The 27873-nt window shown below is 46.8% G+C and overlaps 2 protein-coding genes across 2 annotated transcripts in view; both read right to left on the bottom strand.

The window, feature by feature from the left end:
- The window catches only part of LOC125722825 (stonustoxin subunit beta-like), a 52257-nt gene extending 27959 nt beyond the window's left edge, over positions 1-24298 (bottom strand). Inside the window, exon 1 of the mRNA XM_048999009.1 lies at positions 24163-24298. Within this exon, the coding sequence (XP_048854966.1) occupies positions 24163-24272 (110 nt within the window). The 5' untranslated portion in view covers positions 24273-24298. The remainder of the gene's footprint in view (positions 1-24162) is intronic.
- Positions 24299-24454: 156 nt separating this feature from the next.
- On the bottom strand, positions 24455-26526 carry LOC125722824 (NLR family CARD domain-containing protein 3-like). The gene is made up of 3 exons (XM_048999008.1): positions 26364-26526; positions 25447-26008; positions 24455-24467 (listed from the first exon to the last, which is right to left on the bottom strand). Exons 1-3 carry the CDS (start codon positions 26458-26460, stop codon positions 24455-24457), a joined length of 672 nt encoding a protein of 223 aa, XP_048854965.1. The 5' UTR covers positions 26461-26526.
- Between the last annotated feature and the right edge of the window lie 1347 nt (positions 26527-27873).

Below are 27873 nucleotides of genomic sequence, written 5' to 3'. Positions count from 1 at the left end.
CCGATGTAGATGTGATCCCTGTGCCTGGTGCGTGTTAACACTCCGCCAGCGGCATTCTGGGCCCGTTGTAGATGTGATCCCTGTGACTGGTGCGTGTTAACACTCCGCCAGCGGCATTCTGGGCCCGTTGTAGATGTGATCCCTGTGACCGGTGCGTGTTAACACTCCGCCAGCGGCATTCTGGGCCCGTTGTAGATGTGATCCCTGTGACTGGTGCGTGTTAACACTCCCCCAGCGGCATTCTGGGCCCATTGTAGATGTGATCCCTGTGACTGGTGCGTGTTAACACTCCGCCAGCGGCATTCTGGGCCCGTTGTAGATGTGATCCCTGTGACTGGTGCGTGTTAACACTCCGCCAGCGGCATTCTGGGCCCGTTGTAGATGTGATCCCTGTGACCGGTGCGTGTTAACACTCCGCCAGCGGCATTCTGGGCCCGTTGTAGATGTGATCCCTGTGACTGGTGCGTGTTAACACTCCCCCAGCGGCATTCTGGGCCCATTGTAGATGTGATCCCTGTGACTGGTGCGTGTTAACACTCCGTCAGCGGCAGTCTGGGCCCGTTGTAGATGTGATCCCTGTGACTGGTGCGTGTTAACACTCCGCCTGCGGCATTCTGGGCCCGATGTAGATGTGATCCCTGTGACTGGTGCGTGTTAACACTCCGCCTGCGGCATTCTGGGCCCGTTGTAGATGTGATCCCTGTGCCTGGTGCGTGTTAACACTCCGCCAGCGGCATTCTGGGCCCGTTGTAGATGTGATCCCCGTGACTGGTGCGTGTTAACACTCCGCCAGCGGCATTCTGGGCCCGTTGTAGATGTGATCCCTGTGCCTGGTGCGTGTTAACACTCCGCCAGCGGCATTCTGGGCCCGTTGTAGATGTGATCCCCGTGACTGGTGCGTGTTAACACTCCGCCAGCGGCATTCTGGGCCCGTTGTAGATGTGATCCCCGTGACTGGTGCGTGTTAACACTCCGCCTGCGGCATTCTGGGCCCGATGTAGATGTGATCCCTGTGCCTGGTGCGTGTTAACACTCCGCCAGCGGCATTCTGGGCCCGTTGTAGATGTGATCCCCGTGACTGGTGCGTGTTAACACTCCGCCAGCGGCATTCTGGGCCCGTTGTAGATGTGATCCCCGTGACTGGTGCGTGTTAACACTCCGCCTGCGGCATTCTGGGCCCGTTGTAGATGTGATCCCTGTGACTGGTGCGTGTTAACACTCCGCCAGCGGCATTCTGGGCCCGTAGTAGATGTGATCCCTGTGACTGGTGCGTGTTAACACTCCGCCAGCGGCATTCTGGGCCCGTTGTAGATGTGATCCCTGTGACCGGTGCGTGTTAACACTCCGCCAGCGGCATTCTGGGCCCGTTGTAGATGTGATCCCTGTGACTGGTGCGTGTTAACACTCCGCCAGCGGCATTCTGGGCCCGTTGTAGATGTGATCCCTGTGACCGGTGCGTGTTAACACTCCGCCTGCGGCATTCTGGGCCCGTTGTAGATGTGATCCCTGTGACTGGTGCGTGTTAACACTCCGCCAGCGGCATTCTGGGCCCGTAGTAGATGTGATCCCTGTGACTGGTGCGTGTTAACACTCCGCCTGCGGCATTCTGGGCCCGATGTAGATGTGATCCCTGTGACTGGTGCGTGTTAACACTCCGCCAGCGGCATTCTGGGCCCATTGTAGATGTGATCCCTGTGACTGGTGCGTGTTAACACTCCGCCAGCGGCATTCTGGGCCCGTAGTAGATGTGATTCTTGTGACTGGTGCGTGTTAACACTCCCCCAGCGGCATTCTGGGCCCATTGTAGATGTGATCCCTGTGACTGGTGCGTGTTAACACTCCGCCAGCGGCATTCTGGGCCCGTTGTAGATGTGATCCCTGTGACTGGTGCGTGTTAACACTCCGCCTGCGGCATTCTGGGCCCGTTGTAGATGTGATCCCTGTGCCTGGTGCGTGTTAACACTCCGCCAGCGGCATTCTGGGCCCGTTGTAGATGTGATCCCCGTGACTGGTGCGTGTTAACACTCCGCCAGCGGCATTCTGGGCCCGTTGTAGATGTGATCCCCGTGACTGGTGCGTGTTAACACTCCGCCTGCGGCATTCTGGGCCCGATGTAGATGTGATCCCTGTGCCTGGTGCGTGTTAACACTCCGCCAGCGGCATTCTGGGCCCGTTGTAGATGTGATCCCTGTGACTGGTGCGTGTTAACACTCCGCCAGCGGCATTCTGGGCCCGTTGTAGATGTGATCCCTGTGACCGGTGCGTGTTAACACTCCGCCAGCGGCATTCTGGGCCCGTTGTAGATGTGATCCCTGTGACTGGTGCGTGTTAACACTCCCCCAGCGGCATTCTGGGCCCATTGTAGATGTGATCCCTGTGACTGGTGCGTGTTAACACTCCGCCAGCGGCATTCTGGGCCCGTTGTAGATGTGATCCCTGTGACTGGTGCGTGTTAACACTCCGCCAGCGGCATTCTGGGCCCGTTGTAGATGTGATCCCTGTGACCGGTGCGTGTTAACACTCCGCCAGCGGCATTCTGGGCCCGTTGTAGATGTGATCCCTGTGACTGGTGCGTGTTAACACTCCGCCAGCGGCATTCTGGGCCCATTGTAGATGTGATCCCTGTGACTGGTGCGTGTTAACACTCCGTCAGCGGCAGTCTGGGCCCGTTGTAGATGTGATCCCTGTGACTGGTGCGTGTTAACACTCCGCCTGCGGCATTCTGGGCCCGATGTAGATGTGATCCCTGTGACTGGTGCGTGTTAACACTCCGCCTGCGGCATTCTGGGCCCGTTGTAGATGTGATCCCTGTGCCTGGTGCGTGTTAACACTCCGCCAGCGGCATTCTGGGCCCGTTGTAGATGTGATCCCCGTGACTGGTGCGTGTTAACACTCCGCCAGCGGCATTCTGGGCCCGTTGTAGATGTGATCCCCGTGACTGGTGCGTGTTAACACTCCGCCTGCGGCATTCTGGGCCCGATGTAGATGTGATCCCTGTGCCTGGTGCGTGTTAACACTCCGCCAGCGGCATTCTGGGCCCGTTGTAGATGTGATCCCCGTGACTGGTGCGTGTTAACACTCCGCCTGCGGCATTCTGGGCCCGTTGTAGATGTGATCCCTGTGACTGGTGCGTGTTAACACTCCGCCAGCGGCATTCTGGGCCCGTAGTAGATGTGATCCCTGTGACTGGTGCGTGTTAACACTCCGCCAGCGGCATTCTGGGCCCGTTGTAGATGTGATCCCTGTGACCGGTGCGTGTTAACACTCCGCCAGCGGCATTCTGGGCCCGTTGTAGATGTGATCCCTGTGACTGGTGCGTGTTAACACTCCGCCAGCGGCATTCTGGGCCCGTTGTAGATGTGATCCCTGTGACCGGTGCGTGTTAACACTCCGCCTGCGGCATTCTGGGCCCGTTGTAGATGTGATCCCTGTGACTGGTGCGTGTTAACACTCCGCCAGCGGCATTCTGGGCCCGTAGTAGATGTGATCCCTGTGACTGGTGCGTGTTAACACTCCGCCAGCGGCATTCTGGGCCCGTTGTAGATGTGATCCCTGTGACCGGTGCGTGTTAACACTCCGCCAGCGGCATTCTGGGCCCGTTGTAGATGTGATCCCCGTGACCGGTGCGTGTTAACACTCCGCCAGCGGCATTCTGGGCCCGTTGTAGATGTGATCCCTGTGACTGGTGCGTGTTAACACTCCGCCAGGGGCATTCTGGGCCCGTTGTAGATGTGATCCCTGTGACCGGTGCGTGTTAACACTCCGCCAGCGGCATTCTGTGCCCGTTGTAGATGTGATCCCTGTGACTGGTGCGTGTTAACACTCCGCCTGCGGCATTCTGGGCCCGATGTAGATGTGATCCCTGTGACTGGTGCGTGTTAACACTCCGCCAGCGGCATTCTGGGCCCATTGTAGATGTGATCCTTGTGACTGGTGTGTGTTAACTAAGATTAAATATAAAGAACCATTAACAGTTTTTAAATGAATTCTGCCTGACTATTAATCAGTTTTAAAAGCTTGTCCATTGTGGTGTGTAACCTCCATTTTTTAAGCATAATAATAATGATAATACATTAAGCATGATGTATCATTATTATTATTATTATAAACAAAGCGCCAGCTGTTTCGCTATTGGATTGTCACAGTTGCCTGACAACCAATTGACCAATCACAGCCTAACTTCCAACCAGCCAATCACAACATGAACCGCTGTTCCTCTGGGCAAAATCGTTCTGTAATTTAATAATAATTAAACCAAATTCATTATTAGATAATAGGTGTAATGCAAGGCTAAAACTTGGACTTTTGAATGTAAGATCACTGGCTCCTAAGGCACTACTAATAAATGAAATGATTACTGATTTTAGTCTTGGTCCTTATGGCTTACACAGACCTGACTTAAACCGAATGAATTCATGGCACTAAATGAATCTACTCCAGCTGATTACAGCATAACCCTCGAACAGATGGCAAAGGTGCTGGTGCTGCTGCAATATTTCAGTCTGACCTAGGAGTAGGCCTTCAATTAAATCAATTAATTGCCGATTAAAATGAGGTTGATAATTTTTCCGGCTGCAATAATTTTCTTTTGTATGCTTGTTTGTTTTTCTCTGCCAAATGGGAATATCGGCTCTTTTTAGCAAACCAGCTCATTTGGCTCAGGTCATTTGTTTAAGTCGCTTCTAAACAGCTCTTTTTAAAAAAACCCGCCCTCTCTTCGTTTAACCTGATGCTGATTAGCGTGACCTGATTTAAGCTTGTTAAAAATAAGGCGCCGTCTCGTGAGCGGGCTTTTTCAGAAGATAACATGTTCTGGCCACTGTCATCCTTAATGTTTAGGCAGCTCAAAAACCTGGACAATTCTATAATCATTAATAAAACGGCTCTTGAACAGCAGCCGGCTCCCATCGTTCACTAAAGAGTCGGCGCAAAGAGCCGTCTTGTTTGCGAACGACACATCACTAGTAATGAGGCGTGAACTTTCGTGTCAGGGGACTCTTTGCACGTCAGCTTCCGTATTCATGGAAATGCGGCTCGCTCATTTCCGGTCTGTGGAAAATTACATGCCGCTTGCAGGACTTTCCCAAACTTATGATCAATGACATATAAACATATAAACACTATAAACAGGATAACTCTCCACACATAGACGTTACACTCATGTTTGGTCTCATCTTCATGGATATGAGACGACGAGTATCATACTCACAGATTTAAGGCAGTATAACTTTCCCTAAGAGAAATATAGAACATTCGGCTAAACCCACCACAATGAGAGACCCTCTCACATGGTAGAACAAGGGAATTATGACCGCCCCATAAAGTGATCTGATTGGCTGGGGACCAGAGAATCAAGGTCAGGAATTCCCCTTAAATTAACCATTGACCGAAATTGGTCAGTCTTCAGAGACATGCCATCACCTGGTTTGGATACTTAAGGAAGGGCCTCAGAAGAAGGCAGGGAGTCACTCTGTAATCAGAGCTCCCGCAGAGAACTGGGTGAAAGTCCATCTGTAGTCAGATACTTTCCACAGAACTTTGTGCACTATCAGCTGAGGAATGTGATTGTTTAATATTGTATTTGTCCTAATGGAAATGTATTTACGAGTATGTGGCCACATGTCAATGATTGTACATTGTAGTATATTTAATAAATGTTGTTTTGATTACTTTATGACTGTCTGATTTGCTAACTTCATTAAAAACTTTACAGATTTGATTTCTATCCTGATTAGGACCAAAGTGGTAAATACTCTCTTGCAGCCTCTGGGTTAAATCCCCTTTATTCAGATCCCAAACTCGACTGCCCAAGTTAAGTTAGGTGGATACCAAAACCACACCTCTGGAGTTCGCACACGCTCAGTTACGGGCCGACGTAACCTCTGAGGTCAACACATGCTGATGAAAGGTACCATGGGCCAGTGGGCGGCTCCTTACAATTACATGCAATAAATTATATTTCTTGCTCAGAAATTTCCAGACTAAACTAGCTACGGATTTGCATACGGGCTGTTGAGGCACCTGCTTTTATTCATATGGAGTGTTTTGTTGTTAGTTCGCACTTTTTGTTTACAAAATTCCTAACTGGCAGTTTTGCCCGTTTTCCCTGTCTGAGACTAAAGTTTAATATTTTAAGGGCGATTTTGTTTACAGAGACTTCATAATACATTTTATTTATTGTTTTTGGTTCTGTTTGGTTTTTATTCAACTGCATTTTTTGTTAACAGAGACTGAGAGTCAATTTTATTTATTGTTTTTGGTTGTTTTGTGTCAGGAGTGCGGGGTAAGCGGGTGAGCGCACGGGCAGGCAAGCAGGCAGGAAGCAGGCAAGGAGGCGAAATACGGTGAAAACTGGGATTTAATAGGGGATCGGAAAAACCGGGACAGACCACGGGTACTGACATCAACTAACTTCAATGATGGATGAAAACCAAAGCAAGACACGGACTGAAATAGACAAGACTGGGCAAAAATAATCGGACACAGCTGTGCAAGATCAGGGAAGCACACGTGGATAATCAGGGGGCGTGGCACACACGAGGATCGGACGAGCCGGGAAGGACATTTTGTTTATTTATTTTGGAAATTAAAAATGTCTTCCAGTGCCACAGTTAAATGTTCTTTAGAAATTAAAGTTCATTGATCGTTGAAAGGGTGTACTTGCATTAATATGTCATTATTATTACATCAGTTGAAAATGGTCTCACAACGGCAATATTATCGTTTATCGCAATAATTCGTGGGACAATTAATCGTTCAGCAAAATTTGTTATCGTGACAGGCCTACCTAGGAGTGTCTGAGCAAAGTGCTTATAGCTTTAGCACTTTTGAAATTCTTCTTCTTAGTCTTGCGGGATGATCTCTTTGTAGTTCTTCACCTCCAATCACCATTGTTATTGTGTATAGACCGCCTGGTCCCTAACCTCCAATCACCATTCTTATTGTGTATAGACCGCCTGGTTCCTAACCTCCAATCACCATTGTAATTGTGCATAGACTGCCTGGTCCCTAACCTCCAATCACCATTCTTATTGTGTATAGACTGCCTGGTTCCTAACCTCCAATCACCATTGTAATTGTGCATAGACTGCCTGGTCCCTAACCTCCAATCACCATTCTTATTGTGTATAGACCGCCTGGTTCCTAACCTCCAATCACCATGGTTATTGTGTAGAAATTGCCTGGTCCCTAACCTCCAATCACCATTCTTATTGTGTATAGACCGCCTGGTTCCTAACCTCCAATCACCATGGTTATTGTGTAGAAATTGCCTGGTCCCTAACCTCCAATCACCATTCTTATTGTGTATAGACCACCTGGTTCCTAACCTCCAATCACCATGGTTATTGTGTAGAAATTGCCTGGTCCCTAACCTCCAATCACCATTCTTATTGTGTATAGACCGCCTGGTTCCTAACCTCCAATCACCATGGTTATTGTGTAGAAATTGCCTGGTCCCTAACCTCCAATCACCATTCTTATTGTGTATAGACCGCCTGGATCCTAACCTCCAATCACCATGGTTATTGTGTAGAAAATGCCTGGTCCCTAACCTCCAATCACCATTGTTATTGTGTATAGACTGCATGGTCCCTAACCTCCAATCACCATTGTTATTGTGTATAGACTGCCTGGTCCCTAACCTCCAATCACAATTGTTATTGTGTATAGACTGCCTGGTCCCTGGAGTTTGCAGATTTTTCAACAATCCTGGTGATCACTACTGACAAAGCCATGAAATTAATATTCACATGGAGAACAACAGTGATCCTTTAACAACAACGTTTTCTGCTATGCTAGACTCTGTAGGTGTTTGTCAGAATGTAGTCGGGCTACTCATGCCTGTAACCACACCCTGGATTTGATTCTTAGCCATGGTGTCCTGGTGGAACATATATCTATTATACCTCAGAATCCTCTACTTTCATATCATTACTTGTTAACGTTTGATATACAGTATAGCCTCCCTTCGGCTCCAGGTCCAAAGTACAGTATCAGACGTTCCATTGCCTCATTAACTACAACGGCGTTTCTCAACCGACTTCCACAGTCCTTCAGCCTTACATCTGAAGCCCCATGTGAAAATGAACTTGAATGGGTAACTGTGCAAATGGAGAAAATGCTTCACAGCACCTAGATCTTGTAGCTCCACTTAAGAAGATAAAGCATAGAGATAAGAAACCTGCCCCCTGGTGCTCTGATCATACGCGTAACGTAAACAGGCTTCACGCAAGCTAGAGCACAAATGGGGCTCAACTAAACTAGAAGTTTTCAGATCTACCTGGAAGGAGCCTCTCTAAGTACAGACTGCGAGGTCTGTGTACCTCTCCAGACTCATTGAAGAGAACAAAAATAATCCTAAATTCCTATTTGAATCTCTGTCTAGGTTAACAAAGAATTCTTCAACATTAAACTCATAAGTCTCACAAGCTTTTATGAGTGATGACTTTATTACATTGGTAATGGTAAAATAAAGATTAGACAGACCATCCAGTGCACGTCTGTAGCTACATACAGCTGCCAGCCTCCTGCTAGTCCTATGCGTACTGATAATGACACTTTTGAATCTTTCCTTCTTATAAAACAATCAGAACTTTTGAGCTTAGTTTCCTCCTGCAAATCCTCTACTAGCCTCGTAGACCCAATTCCTACAAAATTCCTGAAGGAGATTCGACCACAGATTAGCACCACCCTGTTAAATGTGTTAGACTCGTCTCTTAAGCTTGGATATGATCCAAAACCTTTTAAACTACCTGTTATTAGACCTGTTCTAAAGAAACCTTGAAAATCTTGAACCTAGTGATTTAGGAAATTATAAATCAATCTCAAATCTTCCGCTCATTTCAAAGATCCTGGAAAAGCTGTTGCTCGCCAGCTGTCTTCTTTCCTACAGAAAAATAATGCTAATGAATTATATCAGTCTTGCTTTACACCAAACCACAGCACAGAAACAGCTTCAGTCAAAGAATGATTTGCTTATGGCTTCTGACAGTGGCTGTATGTCTGTGTTGGTATTACTAGACTTAACTGCAGCATTCGATACTGTGGACCATAATATCCTCTTGGACCGGCTGGAATCTGTGGTTGGCATTAAGGAGGCAGCCCTCTCTTGGTTTGGCTCCTATTTAACTGATCATCATCAGTTTGTCAACGTGAACAATGAATCTTCCAAGATCACTAAAGTCAAATATGGTGTAGTATCACACACACACATACGACAGGGCTGAGATTCCAGGCTGCCTGAGATAAGGCCTAGTCTACTATGAGAGGTACTCGCTGGCCTGGGTACAAAAGGGGGGTCAGTGACCCCACACACACACACAGATACACACACACACACAGATACACACAGATAATAATGGAGGGCAGCATTCCATCTTTTATAGCTCAAAGATTTAGGGACCTACGGACAGCAGAGTGGACCTCAAGGGACCCTCAACTTGACACGCAACCCCCCCCCCCCCGCTACATCCTGCCTTACTTTTAAGTTCGGCCTTTGTATTCCCTATATATTGATTTACTCATGACTACTAGTCTCGATACCCAGACAGGTTATGTTTGTGTGTCCTTAGACAATCTTAGTATTTAGCTACCCTTGCATACATGATCTCATGATTATCCCAGAGGAATCTTGAGAATTAAATAATGTAACCAGGTATCTTAGTGTGGCTCCTAACTATCAGAGGTTCCTTATTTCTTTGTTTAACAACCCCCCCTTTTCCACATTCCTCTGTGGCCCTTATCTGATCTTTGTGGTCCATTAGCACTTCTTTGTCCTCTACTATTCTGCATTAAAAGACTGAATTAATGTCCATATTATCAATTTTGGGGAGCAGATCATTGGGATACGCCACATCAACCAATATACATCAATCCCAGATGTGCAGTTTAAATTGGTATTGCCACAAACTAACAGCCACGCATATCTAAGGGTAAGATGTGCTATTTAAATGTGAATATGTAATGTAATTGTCATGCCCGGCTCGTCCAATCCTCGTGTGTGCCACGCCCCCTGATTATCCACGTGTGCTTCCCTGATCTTATCCAGCTGTGTCCACTTATTTTCACCCAGTCTCGTCTATTTGAGTCCATGTCTTGCCTTAGTTCCTTGTCCGTTATTGATGTTAGTGATGTTAGTCAATGTCTGATGTTTCCTGGTCTCCGTTACCCTGATTCCTTGAATAAATCCCCGTTTACCCCAAATTCCGCCTGCTTGACTGCTTCTTGCCCGCTTGCCTGCCCGTGCGCTCACTCGCTTTGACAGAATGACGGACCCAACTAAAAAGAAAAACCAGAGGAGAAGGAGGACACCGGAGGCGCCGACGATCAGCCTGGTAGCCTGCTACCTCGCCGCGGCTTCACTCCTGACTGAGATTGAGGAGGAACCCTCCTGCTCCGGGAACTGGTGAGGTTCACCACGGAGCTACCGCCGCCCCTCAAGCGGTATTTTTTCCGGCCAGCATGTCTGGTGAACAAGGCAGCCAGCGCGGTGAGAGACTCCATCCCGTGGGTACCCCGGACTCTTAAAGGGGCCACGCCCGTCTTGACTGCGCGGGTTCTGCCAGTCCCGCCGCCTGCGACAGCTACGTCTGATCAGGTTCGTGGATCAGTTCTTTACCCTCCAAGGGCTTTACTGGAGGAACTGGCCGCACAGGACTCTCCAGAGGTGGAACAGCTCGCAGAGCAGCTGCGGCGTGACTTCGCTGCATTCACTCCCGCCTCTCCTCAGGGCGACTTGGAGAGGATAGCGGAGGACCTAAGGAGGCTTCTCCTATTACTGAGAGCCCCGGCTCCTGCAGCTCCTGCGCAGCCCGAGCAGCCGCCTCTGCCTGCAGCTCTCGCGCCCGAGCAGCCGCCTTTGCCTGCAGCTACGCCCGAGGCTCTCCCTCCACCTCTGCCGCCTCCGCCTGCAGCTACGCCTGAGGCTCTCCCTCTGCCTCTGCCGCCTCCACCTGCAGCTACGCCCAAGCCGCCTTTGCCTGCAGCTACGCCCGAGGCTCTCCCTCCGCCTCTGCCACCTCCGCCTGCAGCTACGCCCGAGGCACTCCCTCCGTCTCTGCCGCCTGCAGCTACGCCCGAGGCGCTCCCTCCGTCTCTACCTGTGACTGCAATCCCTCTGCCGGTGAGTCTTGTTCCTGACCCCACTCCAGTCTCTCCAGCTTCTGTCCCTCCTGCCCAAGTCCCCAAGGAGGTCCCGGACAGTCCGACCACCGCTCCTCCCTCCTTGGAGGTGGAGGAGCTTGAATGGGACCCCTCGGGATCCTTCTGGTGACTTCCCTGCCCTCGCCCCGGCGAGGTCGACCCCGCATGTCTGTGTCCCGTAAGGGGAGAGGACACAGATGCAGGGCTGGGGTCCCACCTGCCCTGCCCCCTGGCCCGCCCTTGTTCGACTTGGCTAGGGCTCGGGGGCGCCTACTGGTCCTGGGACTCCAGGTTGGCCATCACCGGCGGTTCCCCCTCTGAAGCCTCGTCACCCTGCCTCACTCCCGCCTCCGACTCCACGTTGGTCGCCTGTGGGTTCCCCTGCTGCGGCTCCTCCGTCGCCTGCGGGTCCCCCAACTCCAGCACGTCGGGGGACGTCGCCTTGGCCAGCTGTGTCCTTGCCGTCACTTGCTGCGGCTCCCCCTCCCTCCTTGCTTTTGCCGGTGTCCCCTCCGGCTCCCTCAGCGCCTTCCTACGACTTCCTCCTCGTCCCCTCCATCTGTCCCTCGCCCTGCCTCCTCAGCCCCTCCAAGGTCCCCTCCTGCTCCGGCCTCCCGGTCGCCTGCTGCCCGTCGCCCTCTGGGGCTCCCTCAGGCTCCCCTTTATTCCCCCTCCTTCTCTCCCTGGTCTCCTGTCTCTGTCCCTCCTCTCTTTGTTCCTCGTCCCTTTGTTCTTCCCATCTCTGCTCCTCGTCCCCCAGTGTTCCCTCTGTTCACTCCTGGCCCTTTCGTCCCGCCTGTTCACTCCGCGTTCCCTTTCCTCATCTGTCTGTCTGCCTTCCCTGTCCTATGTCAGGTTGTGTCGTGGCTCTTGCCCTTGTGCCAGTTATGTCTTTCTGTTCTATTCCCTGTGCCCTGTTGATGGTTTTCTTGTTTTCCAGGTCCTGGTTCCCCGGTCTCGTCTCGTCCATCGCCTCCCCTGAGGCACGCCCATTTTTAAATCTTGTCATTGCATTTTAATGTTAGATTCTGTTCTATTCCGTTATTTTGTTTGTTGTTTTGTGGTAAGTGTAATGTCTGTTTTATGTTAGTTAGGAATAAATGCATGTCTTTTTACACCTCTTCAGCCTCCGTTCATTGAGTGCTCACAATAGTTCCTGCCTACTAAGCTCTGAAACCTCAAACTCGCCTGAAATATTGCAAGACTCTCTCTTATGGGCCATGAGGGGAGCTTCACAACCGATCGTTCACATTACCTGGTGATGCAGCTCACTGGACGAGCCTTCTAACCCAGGTTACTAAGCGATACTGGTAATTAGTAAATCCCATATATGTCTCACATTTACCGACTCACAGGGATTCGCAATTAAGTTTGGAGGAAACAAACATTCAGCATAACAATTAGTTAAATAAACATCATTAAATAATAATTAATTAAAATGTAATTAATTTCAAAACATATTGGTGGAGATATTAAAATTTACCTGAGCTAAATATTCCTACAATGGTGTCCCACAGGGATCAGTGCTGGGCCGCTACTGTACACTGTATATATTGGTCACATCATCAGAAATCATGGTGTGGGTTCCATTGTTTTGCTGATGATACACAGTTATATATATATCTGTTAAGCCGGATGATGCATCACAGCTCTCGGTTAGAAGACTGTCGACTAGATATCCAGTGCTGGATGGCAAATAATTTCTTTGTGTTAAACACAGAAAAACAGACAGAAAAAGACTGTTAACTGGTCTGAAGGCGGCTCGAAATAAGTTTGACAACCTCAACCTTGGTGGTCTTCCTACCCAACCTAACACAGTGGTCAGAGATCTTGGTCTTCTGGTTGATTCAAATTTATATTTCGATGCTCATATAAAAGGCATCACTAAAGCTGTGTTCTATCCTGTACGGAACCTAGCCAAGCTTCGGAAGATGCTCTCCTTTCATGAAGCGGAAACACTAACACCTTTATAACTTCCAGGCTGGATACTGTAATGCCAGGCTGGATACTGTAATGCCTTCCTTTCTGGGTGCCCATCTGGATCCTTACATAAACTTCAACTGGTATAAAATGCAGCAGCCAGAGTTCTTACAAACACTAATAAATGTGATTATATTAGCCATGTTCTATGCTCCCTTCATTGGCTTCCAGTTAAGTCTCAGATTAACTACAAAATACTGCTATTGACTTATAAAACACTGAATGGCCTTGCACCAGAATATCTTAGTAACCTGCTGGCCTGATACAACCCTCCTCGCTTTCTTCTATCTCAAGTAGCAGGATATCTGTTAGTACCCAGGGTAGAAAGAGCTACGGCAGGCTGCAGAGCTTTCTCTTATAGAGCTCTTCAGCTGTGGAATAGTCTTCCAGCGGATGTGCAGGATTCAGGCTGACTTTCAATATTCAAGTCTAGACTAAAATCACACCTGTTTAGTTTAGCTTATAGGGACTCTAGTTCTAGCTCTAGCTATTTCCTCACTCCCAGTCAGACCTATAGTGTGAGATGTAGAGCTGGGTGGAGGTCGGTGCCATTGGCTTTGGATAAACTGAACTGTCAGTCTGTCACTTTAGCTTCACACCCCCTTGTGGAATTGGAGTGCTGACATTCAGGGACTCCCCATGCCTGCGTTCCCACCTGCCTCTCCCTCCTACTTATGCTGCCATAGCCATATCTGCCGGAGCTTACATACTGCACTCACCTAACTGTTTGCACTGCCTCTAGTCTCCCCTACTTTGGCTAATTGCACATTTTATTTCCCCTACTCCCTCGGGGCTGTGCTGCCTGGAGACCCCAAATTTTGAAGATGTCCTGCCTACCCTGCTGCCAGCGATGTCTCCACTACCTGTGACGTCCTTCCAGCCTGCTCACCCTTCTGCCTGTGACATCTTCCCTGTTTACCCTGCTGCCGTACTACTGTTCTCCCTCCATCTGAAGCAGCTCCAGCACTTGCCTGTCATCACCTCCCTGCCCCCTGCTTTGTGACTGAAATATTAAAATTGGGATAATGTGAATTAGGACTTTGCCATCTTGATCATTTGACTTCCCCTGCTGCCCCCTGGAGGATGGGCTCCCACTTTCAGTCTGGTTAGGGTTAGGGCTTCCTCTGCTGCCCCCTGGAGTATGGGCTCCCCCTTTGAGTCTGGTTAGGGTTAGACCTTCCTCTGCTGCCCCCTGGAGGATGGGCTCCCCCTTTGACTATGGTTAGGGTTAAGGCTTCCTCTGCTGCCCCTTGGAGGATGGGCTCCCCCTTTCAGTCTGGTTAGGGTTAGGGCTTCCTCTGCTGCCCCCTGGAGGATGGGCTCCCACTTTCAGTCTGGTTAGGGTTAGGGCTTCCTCTGCTGCCCCCTGGAGGATGGGCTCCCCCTTTGACTATGGTTAGGGTTAAGGCTTCCTCTGCTGCCCCTTGGAGGATGGGCTCCCCCTTTGAGTCTGGTTAGGGTTAGGGCTTCCTCTGCTGCCCCCTGGAGGATGGGCTCCCCCTTTGACTATGGTTAGGGTTAAGGCTTCCTCTGCTGCCCCTTGGAGGATGGGCTCCCCCTTTGAGTCTGGTTAGGGTTAGGGCTTCCTCTGCTGCCCCCTGGAGGATGGGCTCCCCCTTTGACTATGGTTAGGGTTAGGGCTTCCTCTGCTGCCCCCTGGAGGATGGGCTCGCCCTTTGACTATGGTTCCTCCCAAGGATTCTTCCTTCTACGGCGCTTTTCCTTGCCACTGTCCCCTCTGACTTACTCACTCTTTGGGCAGGGATGCTGTAAAGTGCTTTGAGATGATTTAATGTTGTGAAAACACACTACACCAATAAAACTGAACTGAACTGAAATTGCATTCAATGTTTGGTGGGGGGGGACTCAAAATGATTATTTATTGTGATATTTTTAAACTAAATGGCACATACACATTTTTTTACTTATCACCCAGCTCTAATCAACTATACACTAATCGGAAAGCTATCAGTCCTGTGAAATAGGCTTTTAGAAAAAATGTTCGTTTGAATGATTTATGAATAATGATACTTCATCCACCCCCATGGGCAAATTGTTTTTTCGCCCCTCCCATCTTGCTTTCCAAGAGACACACAGACACATATACAGGTGAGAGGAAGTTTGGGGGTCGCACCGCTCAAGGACTCTGCAATCACATCACTCTGCTGGCCAAGAGATCTGAACCAGCGACCTTCCGCTCATGGATACACAGTCCGAACCCAAAGAGTCACGCACCACACCCAGTATTTACAGAAATGCTTCCTACAGCATCCAGAACTGAAACGAATATGAGTGGTTTTCCCACTATGAATGAGAACTGGACCATTCTGTATGATGCTGTATCTTTGGTTATTTGTTACACAAAGGAAGGTCGTGGAAATCTTGTCTTTTTTGTTTATACTACTGTAACCCACTTAAAGTGAGCAGGACCAAGGGTGTCGTGGTTCTCCAGTCCCATAGATGGCACTGTCTTTAATTCGGTTGAGCTTTTTTATCGCGATCGCCCGGGTTAACGGAGTTGTCTCTCGGATCGCGGGAAAAAGAAAGGGAGAGAGAAGAGAAGCGGCTGCAGGTGAAAAAGCTGATTTATGCATCAGGTGAGAGAAGAGAAAGAAAGAAAGAAAAAAAAAAGGGTTTATGTTTAAAAGTAAATTTTAATTATTGTCATTGATAAGTGCACCAGAAGCGCTCGTGTTGCATTATCTAGTTGGGTTAACTTTCAAGCGATTCTCCGATTGGATTTCTTTTCTTTTCTTTGTTATATTCTGCGACATGTGATGGCGAGCCACCGATTCTATGCATCAGAGCTGTGAAGTGCCCAGCTACGTTCGAGACCAGTCAGCCTACCTCCCAGTCGGCGGATGCAGTTTTCTCCTGGGCGCAGATAAGATAGATGAGATCTCCAGTCTAATACATTTCTTTGTTTTTTTTGTAAACTACTTGGTTAGTATTATTATATATGTATACCAGAGAATTTAAAGTGAACTGAACTGCATATGTTCTGACGGACTATTGTAGGGAGGGAGGAATTGTTTATTCTTATTTCATTCTTATTTCATTGTTCCGAACGTGATTCTCATTCTCGTGGAATATTGTTAATAAAAAATTGTTACTGTTTTTCCCTGTCGACTAGTGGTTGTGACCAATTCACTCCGAGAGTTGAACCTAGACCTAATTACTGACCCAGATATTAAAAGCCCACATTATGGCAACGTTAAAGTGTGGGGGTGATATTAACCTTGGTTACATAGAACACTTTGTGGCGAGCCAGCCAGGAGTGTTTTGGGCACAATCAAGCTAGTCATTCCCATTTCAATGTGTTGTAATAGATATTGATACGTAAGTGAATTTATTTTATTGTTTTAATTGATATATTTTTCTTTTTTTTTGCAAAATAATTTATCTATACTGGGTAAATTGATTCCTGTTTCAGACATGGATATTCAACGGGTGTATGGTATTAGTACAGAGCAGTCAATTGCTTTGGTTGGCACCTCCCAAACTGATAAGGAAGATGACATCGCTGCAACTTTACAAAGCTCAGGCAACAGTAGTAGTGCTGATGACGGTGTCGATTCTGATCATAGTGTGACACCCCTGATTCAAAGATCTAAAAAAACACTTGGCTATAGAGAGCCCCTCCCACCCCGGAAGGCTCTTCCACCAGCGAAGACGGGATTAAAACCTGTAGCGAAGGAGAGTGCTGCTCCCATCAGAGCTGAAACGTTAGACGAGGAGGTGATAAACCCGCCAGAAGTGAGGCGTATTATTGTCGAACATGTAATAAAAACTGATGTCCCTACTCAAAATCAATCCAAATGGCTATGCCCCTTCTCTGGTAGATCACCTAAGCCGCCGGGCGAGGTTGATTTTGAAACATGGCTGCTCCATATAGAGTTGATGTTCCAAGACCCCGTCCCTATAGAAGTACAGCGGAGGAAAATACTAGAGTGTTTACTTCCCCCAGCCTCAGATGTTGTGAGGCAGTTAGGCTCCTCTGCTCACCCCAGGGACTACATGAGGCTATTGGAGTCTGCTTATGGTCTCGTGGAGGATGGTGAAGAGATATTTGCCAAATTCCTGAACACAAACCAGGACCCAGGTGAGAAAGGATCTAGTTTTCTGCAGAGGTTGCAAGTATTACTCAATACTGCAGTGAAAAGGAATGGAGTAAGACCATCAGAAGTCAACCGTCACCTGATAAAGCAGTTCAAGCGTGGCTGTTGGGACCATGATCTTGTCCTTCGGCTAGAGCTGAAAACGGACGAGTCTCTTGACTTTGCTGAACTTTTGATGCAGCTGAGGACAGAGGAAGACAAAAGAGCTACTAAACAGGATCGTATGCGCCACCATTTGGGGGTTTCCAAAGCAAAGTCCTCAGTGAATACGCAATCTGTAGCTGATTTCTCGTGCCTCTCTGACCGCAATGCAGGTATACTACAAGCATACATCTCTGAGACCGAGAGCTTAAGGAAACAGGTTGCAGAGCTGAAAATTCAGCTCAATGCCAAGGTATCCAAGAGAGAGAGGAGGCGTGAAGCAATAGCCCCTGAAGCCAGCAAGGATACATGCGCACCCAGAGCTGAAGCACAGACTCACCAAGTGACTCCCCAGGCTACACCTAGAGCTCAGCCCAAGGCCTGGTTCTGTTTTAGGTGTGGAGAAGATGGCCATATTGCCAGAACATGCGAAAACTCCATCAATAAGGTTGCTGTTGATCGTAAATATAAGGAACTGAAAGCCAAGCAAGGTGAGTGGAAGGCAAGGCAGGACTCCCCTTTAAACTGGACCAGGCTCCGGTAGAGGGACATACTGGGGCCTATGAGGGGAAGAATAGTCCCAGAGGTGAGTGGAAGAACCGGAAATTCAACTGTCATTCCATCAGGCCTTATAAAGATGAATTCATGAGTGGGTTAGTTGGATCTAAATCATCGGTTAATATTACTGTTGGAGGAGTCCAATGTGAGTGTCTCATTGACACGGGCTCACAAGTGACCACAATTTCCAAGTCATTTCATGACACCCATTTAGCCTCTTATCCAGTTGGCCCCTTGGGTAACCTCCTTGAAATAGAGGGAGCAGCAGGACAGAGAGTGCCCTATCTGGGCTATATTGAAATTGACATTCTTTTTCCCGAAGATTTTACAGGAAAGCCGGAGGTAGTCAGCACGCTGGCTCTCATCGTTCCTGATTCCAGAGCCACCATTCAGTTCCCTGTTCTGATTGGCACTAATGCACTGGATGTTTTGTATGAAGGTTTCGATGAAGGGACAAGTGAGTCGGTCCTTGAGAACTGCACATATGCTGTGTTGATCCAGCACCTGCGTAGCCTGTATAAGAACAAAAGTCGGGGAAATGGCAAGGTGGGTAAGGTCAAACTTCAATGCAAAAGAAGCATAGTTATCCCAGCAGGTCAGAAAATGGTGTTGGATGGATATACGAGGAATGTCAATAGTCTTCCCGGTGTTCCCTTATTGGTTGATCTCTCCACTCATTCATGCTTACCAAATGGGTTGACCTTTTACAGTTATATCATGTCAAGCCCCAGATGGACCTCATTTAAAGTACCCATTTTACTCAAGAATGAAACGACACGTGATGTGACAGTGCCAGCACAGGGTACCTTGGCAGAACTCATAGTTCCGTTCTCTGTTTGTCCACTTACCCCCTTGATGAGTGGAGATCAAGCTGAAAATCGGGCAGCACAGTCCACTAGCGCAACTACATGTTACACAGTACACTCAGCGGCTCTAGGAGACGCCATCACTTTTGATTTCAGTGAATCCCCCCTCTCACCGGAGTGGAAGCAGAGAGTTACAAGAAGGTTGAACTCAATTCCTGAAGTCTTTGCAAAGGATGACCTTGACTATGGCCATACGACTGCAGTCAAGCACAAGATCCGCCTTTCAGATCCAACTCCCTTTAAGCAGAGGGCAAGACCTATCCACCCATCTGATTATGAAGCTGTGCGGCTCCACTTGAAAGAGCTGTATGATGCTAACATCATAAGGGAATCTGAAAGCCCATTTGCTTCACCAGTTGTAGTAGTGAAAAAGAAAAATGGCAAGATTCGACTTTGCATTGATTACAGGAAATTGAACGCTCAGACAATCAAGGATGCCTACGCCTTACCAAACATTGAGGAAACCTTTACAGCTCTGACAGGATCGAGGTGGTTTTCTGTCATGGACTTGAAATCGGGGTTTTATCAGGTAGAGATGGAAGAGGAGGACAAACCCAAAACAGCCTTTGTCACTCCCATGGGATTTTGGGAATTTAATAGGATGCCGCAAGGGGTAACTAATGCTCCAAGCACATTTCAGAGGGTTATGGAAAAATGTATGGGCTCCTCAAATTTCAAGGAAGTTTTAGTTTTCCTAGATGACCTCATTGTGTTCTCTGCTACCCTTGAGGAACATGAGGAGAGGCTCATGCGAGTCCTGAACCGACTAAAAGAGTTTGGTCTCAAGTTGTCACCTGAAAAATGTCATTTCTTTATGAAGTCAGTAAGATACTTGGGACATGTTGTCTCGGAAAATGGTGTAGAAACTGACCCTGACAAGATTTCTGCGCTCACCACTTGGCCCAGGCCCAACAACATCAAGGAGCTGAAGTCCTTCCTTGGGTTTGCAGGGTATTATCGAAGATTTATCAGGGACTTCTCTAAAATTGTGAGGCCTCTTAATGATCTAACTGCTGGTTATATACTTGCAAGAAGAAAATGCAAAACTAAGTCTTTCCTTAACACTGACCTTAAGTCACCATTTGCTGAGAGGTGGACAGCTGAGTGCGAGCAGGCATTCAGAATTCTCATTGAGAAGCTCACAACTGCTCCAATCCTCGGTTTTGCCAATCCTAAGCTGCCATATATTTTACATACAGATGCCAGTCTTAGTGGCCTTGGGGCGGCTCTGTATCAGCAACAAGATGGGAAGATGAGGGTCATTGCTTATGCCAGTAGGGGGTTATCAAATTGTGAGAGGAGGTACCCTACTCACAAGCTGGAGTTTCTTGCCCTTAAGTGGGCAATTACTGACAAATTATCTGACTATCTTTATGGGGCTGAGTTTGTTGTCATTACTGATAACAACCCCTTGACCTACGTGTTAACATCTGCCAAACTTGATGCTGCAGGCCATCGGTGGCTAGCAGCCCTGTCCAATTTCAATTTCAGCATCCAGTATAGGGCTGGTAAAAGAAATCAAGATGCAGATGGCTTATCTAGGCGCCCGCATGACTTGGATGAGACAGACTACAGTGTTAAAGCTGAAGATGATAGGGTGCTCCAGTTCTTGTCAAAGTTCCTACAGGAGGAGAGTGGGGCCACTTTTCCAAAAGAAGCGATCAATGCTGTTTGCCAGAGACACGAGGTAGACAAGGCTTTCAGTACAGAGGACAAGAATAATCACTCATCCGTTATTGTCGAATCCCTTGCCATGGATGTAAGTGCCATCCCAGCTGAGTTTACCCATGCTGATTTACTTTCAGGGTCCAGTACCCTTCCCAGAATTTCACAGCAGGAGTGGGCTGTTGAACAGAGAGCTGATCCAGCAATCAGCAGGGTCATTGACATTATCACTACAGGAAAACGTCTGTCCTACCGTACTAGACAGAATGAAGAAAGGGAAGTCCAACTCATGCTTCGAGTCCAGGATCAACTTGTAATTGAAAATGCTGTTCTTTACAGGAGGAGGATGAATAGGGGTGAAACAATTTTCCAGCTAGTTCTCCCCAGGAAGTATCGTGAGAGAGCTTTGGAAGGTCTCCATGATCTAGTAGGACACATGGGGTTTGAGAGGACTATAGATCTTGTCCGTGCGCGTTTCTATTGGCCAAAGATGTCCAAGGATGTGGATGAGAAGTTGAGGACTTGTGAAAGATGTGTACGACGTAAGGCTAAGGCTGAGAGAACTGCTCGTCTTGTAAATATTAGGACCAGCAGACCACTTGAGCTGGTCTGCATGGACTACCTGACTTTGGAACCTGATAGTCATGGCACAAAGAACATCCTGGTCATAACCGACCATTTTACTAAATATGCTATCGCAGTTCCCACCTCAGACCAGAAGGCCAAGACGGTAGCTAAGACATTATGGAACAGCTTCTTTATTCACTATGGCATACCCGAACGACTACATAGTGACCAAGGACGAGATTTTGAGTCGGCTGTAATCAAAGACCTGTGTCAGTTGCTGGGAATTAAGAAAACGAGGACTACTCCTTACCACCCACGTGGCAATCCTGTGGAGAGGTTTAACCGAACACTCTTGGAAATGCTTGGGACTCTTGAGGAGGAGAATAAAGTCAGGTGGCGGGACTACGTACAACCTTTGGTTCACGCTTATAATTGCACCAAAAATGATACTACAGGCTTTTCTCCTTATCAATTAATGTTTGGGAGACAGCCAAGCCTTCCTATCGATGTGGCTTTCGGACTCAACCCAGAAAGACAGAGTAGGGTTACTCACACTGATTTTGTGAAGAGGCTCAAGGAAAGTCTACGTGAGAGCTACAAGCTTGCAGTAGAGCATAGTGATAGAACCGCTCAGAAAAACAAGGAGAGGTATGACCTGAAGGTAAGAGAGACTATCCTGGATGAGGGAGACCGTGTCCTTGTCAAAAATGTTGGGGTATGGGGTAAACACAAGATAGCTGATCATTGGAGTCGAACTGTGCACAGAATAGTTAAACGTATCAATGATTCTCCTGTCTATGTCATCACTCCTGTTAATGCTGATGGCCCTATTAGGACATTGCATCGTGACCTGCTCTTGCCTTGTGGCTTCTTAACTTCATCCACTGAAGCTGAAGTAGCTCAGCCAAAGCAGAAGAGAGAGACAGTGAAACCTGCTCAGAGTTCGACACCTGAGGGGAATGAAGAGCTAGAACATCCACGTGAGAGTGAGGAAGATGATTACTACTGTCCAGGGGACGTGCGGAAGGAGATGACGTTCCCGACAGTTACTGTTGTACATGAAATCCCTCAAACGTACGCCACATCCTTTTCACGTGGACAGTGGACCACACTGAGCCATGGGGACTTCAGATTGAGCCCGGAAGCTGAGGTGTTCCAACCCTCAAGGGACTGGCAATTGGAATGTCGTGAGGGCGAGGTTCCTAACTCCTCTGGAGGGAAGCCTGAAGGAGGTGGCGTTCCATCGGTTGATCAAGAGGATTCACCCGCCAGGATGAGCTCTGGAGTAGAGGATAATGCTGTGACTCAAGTCATACCTGAAGGCGAGATCACAAAAGTTTATGTGCATGGAGACGGAAAGGAGCTGGTGGGAGAAGAAGGACTTAACGACCTACTTAAAGGACATGAGCCTGAAGATACCAGAGGGAGCTTTACTGAAGAGCAGGGAGCAACGACAGTGAGGAGATCAACCAGATGTAGGGTAGAACCCGATCGACTTACTTACCAATCACTAGGAAATCCCTTGACCTTAGTCATGCACTCCATATTGAATGGTCTTGACCAGGCCTTTGCAAAGGTTTTAGACCTACCACAGACATTTCAGTTTTCGCCGCCTTTAGAGGTTGGTCGAGTGACTACTGTGTAAGTGGATAATGAGTACATGCCGGGACGCATGCACATTTAGAGGGGGTGGATGTAACCCACTTAAAGTGAGCAGGACCAAGGGTGTCGTGGTTCTCCAGTCCCATAGATGGCACTGTCTTTAATTCGGTTGAGCTTTTTTATCGCGATCGCCCGGGTTAACGGAGTTGTCTCTCGGATCGCGGGAAAAAGAAAGGGAGAGAGAAGAGAAGCGGCTGCAGGTGAAAAAGCTGATTTATGCATCAGGTGAGAGAAGAGAAAGAAAGAAAGAAAAAAAAAGGGTTTATGTTTAAAAGTAAATTTTAATTATTGTCATTGATAAGTGCACCAGAAGCGCTCGTGTTGCATTATCTAGTTGGGTTAACTTTCGAGCGATTCTCCGATTGGATTTCTTTTCTTTTCTTTGTTATATTCTGCGACATGTGATGGCGAGCCATCGATTCTATGCATCAGAGCTGTGAAGTGCCCAGCTACGTTCGATACCAGTCAGCCTACCTCCCGGTCGGCGGATGCAGTTTTCTCCTGGGCGCAGATAAGATAGATGAGATCTCCAGTCTAATACATTTCTTTGTTTTTTTTGTAAACTACTTGGTTAGTATTATTATATATGTATACCAGAGAATTTAAAGTGAACTGAACTGCATATGTTCTGACGGACTATTGTAGGGAGGGAGGAATTGTTTATTCTTATTTCATTCTTATTTCATTGTTCCGAACGTGATTCTCATTCTCGTGGAATATTGTTAATAAAAAATTGTTACTGTTTTTCCCTGTCGACTAGTGGTTGTGACCAATTCACTCCGAGAGTTGAACCTAGACCTAATTACTGACCCAGATATTAAAAGCCCACATTATGGCAACGTTAAAGTGTGGGGGTGATATTAACCTTGGTTACACTACATTACTACCTTCAGTTAATATAAACTAGATTAAAAAGGAACCTTGTTGATAAAAGAGAGGAAATAAATCACATATATACATATTCATTTTACATTTTAAACAATATTTATCTATGTCTGCCGGACTAGATGTGTCATCACATCCTCAGCAAGGTGCAGCTGAGGCCAGCAGAGGGTGCCAGTGAGCAGCCAGAGACAGCAGTCATACGGAAGCTCCCAGCTCTGGGCTCCATCACATGAACACGCCTGCTGACAATAACACTCACATACCACTGATACACTCTGCGGATAAAGAGCCCTCACTGTTTCTATAGCAGGGTAGGATGCTGTGCCTGTGATCAGAAGGCAGACTGGATGGGAATGGAAACGTAGTAACAAACAAAAAGTGACATCACTACCTTCAGTCATTATAAAGTCTGTGGTCAAGATTAGCTACTGCTATACATCAGCTATAGCTGTGATTATCAAAATAAAACCCACTTATTAATCCATGAGGAGAAATATATAATATATATTACACATTTCAAACAATATTCATGTATTACTGCCAGACCAGAGATGATTTCCCATCCCCACGTCACTTACAGAGCCGTCCTGGAGTTCTTGACCACAGGCAGCAGCCTGCAGTGCTGTTTATCTGATCTGATGTATTTCTTCAGGTCAAACACATCCAGCTCCTCATCTGACATCAGCATCACAAAGGCCAGAGCTGAGTACTGTGTAGGTGAGAGGTCATCTGCTGAAATGTTTCCTGAATTCAGGTATCTTTGTACTTCCTCTACTAGAGAATTGTCACCCAGCTCAGTCAGACAGTGGAACAGGTTGATGGTCCTTTCTGGAGATAAATTCTCCTGTATTTTCTCCTTGATCTATTGGGCTACTGTGATGGGCTGGCCCCCCGTCCTCGGTTGTTCCCTGCCTCGTGCCCATAGCTTCTGGGATAGGCTCCGGACTCCCCACAACCCAGAAGGATAAGTGGTTTGGAAAATGGATGGATGGATGTATCGGGCTGTTTCCTTAATGGTATGTGAGTTGATTCTTGTTGGCCCCAGTAGCCTTTGTAAAAGAGTCTTACTGGAGTCTGTTGAGAGGCCCAGGAGGAAGCGGAGGTAGAGGTCCAAGTGTCCATTCTTGCTCTCTAATGCCTGATTCACTGCAGTCTTCAGCAGGTCAGCTGATGAGTTTGACAGAAACACATATAAAGCAGCGAGATACTCCTGGATGCTCAGATGCACGAAGCAGTACACCTTCTCCTGGTACAACCCATACTCCTCTTTAAAGACTTCTGTGCACACTCCAGAGTAAACTGAAGTTTCAGCGACATCAATGCCATTCTCTGTAAGATCTTGCTCATAAAATATGAGATTGCCTTTCTCAAGGTTGTCAAAAGCAAGTTTACCAAGTTTTAAAAGGAATTCCTTGCTGTATTCCTTAAGCTTAGTTTCATGGTTTTTCATATACTTGTCATTTTTTAAACTTGTCTGAAAGATCAGGAAGTGTGTGTACATTTCAGTCAGAGTCCTTGGAATTTCTCCCCTGTCAGTCTCACTAAAAAGCCTCTTAAGCACAGTGGCTGAAATCCAGCAGAACACAGGTATGTGGCACATGATGAAGAGGCTCCTTGATGATTTCACATGTGTGATAATCCTGCTGGCCAGGCTCTGATCATTAAATCTCTTCTTGAAATACTCCTCCTTCTGGGCATCACTAAACCCTCGTATCTCTGTCACCTGGTGGACACACTTAGCAGGTATCTGATTGGCTGCTGCTGGCCGGGAGGTTATCCAGAGGAGAGCGGATGGGAGCAGATTCCCCTTAATGAGATTAGTCAACAGCATATCCAGTGATGATTTCCTTGTTATATCAAACCAGCTCTCATTGTTCTGAAAATCGAGAGGAAGGCGACACTCATCGAGACCATCAAAGATGAACAAGACTTTGTAGCTAAACAGCTCAGTGGATTGAATTGGTTTCAGTTCTGGGACAAAGTGGTGAAGCAGTTCAATCAGACTGTATTCACCCTTAATCAAATTCAGGTCCCGGAAAGGAAGAGCAAATATGAAGTGAACATCCTGGTTTGCTTTTCCTTCTGCCCAGTCGAGAATAAATTTCTGCACAGAGACTGTTTTCCCGATACCTGCCACCCCTTTAGTGAGTACAGTTCTGATAGGTGTCTCATGCCCACATAAGAGTTTAAATATATCATTGCACTTGACTGTAGTATCTTCTGTTCGCCTTTTCTTGGATGCTGTTTCAATCTGTCTCACTTCATGTTCATCATTGACTGCTCCAGTCCCACCTTCAGTTATGTAGAGTTCTGTGTAAATCTCACTGAGAAGTGTTGGCTGTCCTTCCTTAGCTTTCCCTTCAAATACACACTCAAATTGCTTCTTAAGTTTACCCTTGATTTCCTGTTGCAGCATGAGCTGTCCTGAAAAGAAATGAGAGGAAAATGTACTAATTCCCACCATGATCCTGACCAGTATGAGAGGAAGAATATTTTCCAAAAACACACTTTTTCACACATACATATCTAGATATTTCCCTGTGACTGTGAATGTGAAACTGAAAGTTTAATCATACATATTTCACTGGAACACCACATACAGGGACTTATGTTATTATACATACATACGTGAATAAGCCATAGGCAGCCAATTGAAATGTTTAAAGCCATATTATAGTAGTTCTACACCAAGATGAAGACCATTTAAACATCATTTTCTCTGGCTGCCTAAGACTTTTGTACAATATTGTACATGTACATAATGTTATAAAGCTCTTACTCTTCTCCAGCATGTCAGCAAGATCATTCTGCTTCATGGTCCTCAGGATGTACAGTGTGATCTTCAGAGCTACCTCTCTAACACTAGTCTTCTTCATCTGACCATCACAGTCCAGGTCATTGTCCTCCTCCAGCTGGGGCTCAGAGCATTCTGGGTAATTCTGATCTAGGTACCTCACAAACGTCTTCAGCTCGTCCTTTAGGAACTTCATGGCTTTTTCCTCTAGTGTCTAAAATAAACAGTCACAGTTAATTATTGCTACTTACAGCAAACCTTTTCAGAGTTTCACTTGTGAATCATAGTTTAAAACATATTTCCTTTAACATAATGCATTTCTTATTATACAGCTGTATAAAATGTAACCTAATTCACATAACAGGCAAGAAAATATATATCAGCAATAAATGCAAACCTTCAATATGGATGATAAACCCGATTTATCATGTAGATCTGAACTGCATTCTTCCATTTGGTCTCTGAGAATTAGGCAGAAACATAAAGACCTCAATTAGTCTACACAAACGTAACAGAAAGACTGAAAAGTTCCACATTAAAATTGCTGTTTCTGCAGATAAAGAATAACATTCTGGTATATTACAACACCATTTCCAAAAAGTTGGGACATTGTGCTAATTGTAAATAAAAATATAATGTAATGATATGGACATCTCATAAACCTGTATTATATTCATAACAAAGTATAGAAAACATATCAGATGTTTAAACTGAGACATTTTGCTATTTCATGAAAAATATTGGCTGATTTTGAATTTCATGACAGCAACACGTCTCAAAAGCATTGGGACAGGGGCAATAGGAGGCTGGAAAAGTTAGTGGTACAAAAACCCAAAAGCTGGAGGAACAATTTGCAAATAATTAGGTCAATTGGTAATAGGTCAGTAACATGACTGGGTATGAAAAGAGCATCTTAGAGTTGCATTGTCTCTCTGAAGTAAAGATGGGCCACAGAGGGTCACAATCCCCCTAATACTACACTAACAAATAGTGGAGCAATTTCAGAAAGAAGTTCCTCAGTATAAAACTGCAAAGAGGTTGAATATTTCATCATCTACAGCACATAATGTAATCAAAAGATTCGGAGAATCTGGAGAAATCTCTGTGAAAAACCAGACTAGATGCCTGTGATATTTTGGCCATTAGGCAGCACTGCATCACAAACAGGCATGATTCTGTAATGGAATCACTAAATAGGCTCAGGAATATTTCCACATTGCCAGTGAACACAATTCGCGCTGCCATGCACAGATGCCAGTTAAAACTCTATCATTCAAAGAAGAAGCCGTATATGAAGATGATCCAGAATCACCGACGTCGTCTCTGGGCCAAAGCTCATTTAAAATGGACTGCGGCTGAGTGGAAAACTGTTCTGTGGTCAGTCGAATCTAAATTTGAAATTCTTTTTGGAAACCAGTGACACCATGTCATCCAGACTAAAGAGGGGAAGGACCACCCAGTGTGTTATCAGCACAAAAGCCAGCATCTCTGATGG

The sequence above is a fragment of the Brienomyrus brachyistius genome, unplaced genomic scaffold, assembly GCF_023856365.1.
Source record: "Brienomyrus brachyistius isolate T26 unplaced genomic scaffold, BBRACH_0.4 scaffold42, whole genome shotgun sequence".
NCBI classification, from domain to species: Eukaryota; Metazoa; Chordata; class Actinopteri; order Osteoglossiformes; family Mormyridae; genus Brienomyrus; species Brienomyrus brachyistius.
The sequence above is the reverse complement of the archived record's forward strand: the minus strand, read 5'-3'. Positions and strand labels throughout refer to the sequence as shown.

Excerpts from the sequence above, each read along its gene's own strand:
- LOC125722824 (XM_048999008.1), bottom strand. The coding sequence starts at position 26,460 with ATGAAGAAGACTAGTGTTAGAGAGGTAGCTCTGAAGATCACACTGTAC. Across the intron at positions 26,009-26,363 it reads TGCTGACATGCTGGAGAAGA|GACAGCTCATGCTGCAACAG; the intron begins GTAAGAGCTTTA and ends ATTTCTTTTCAG.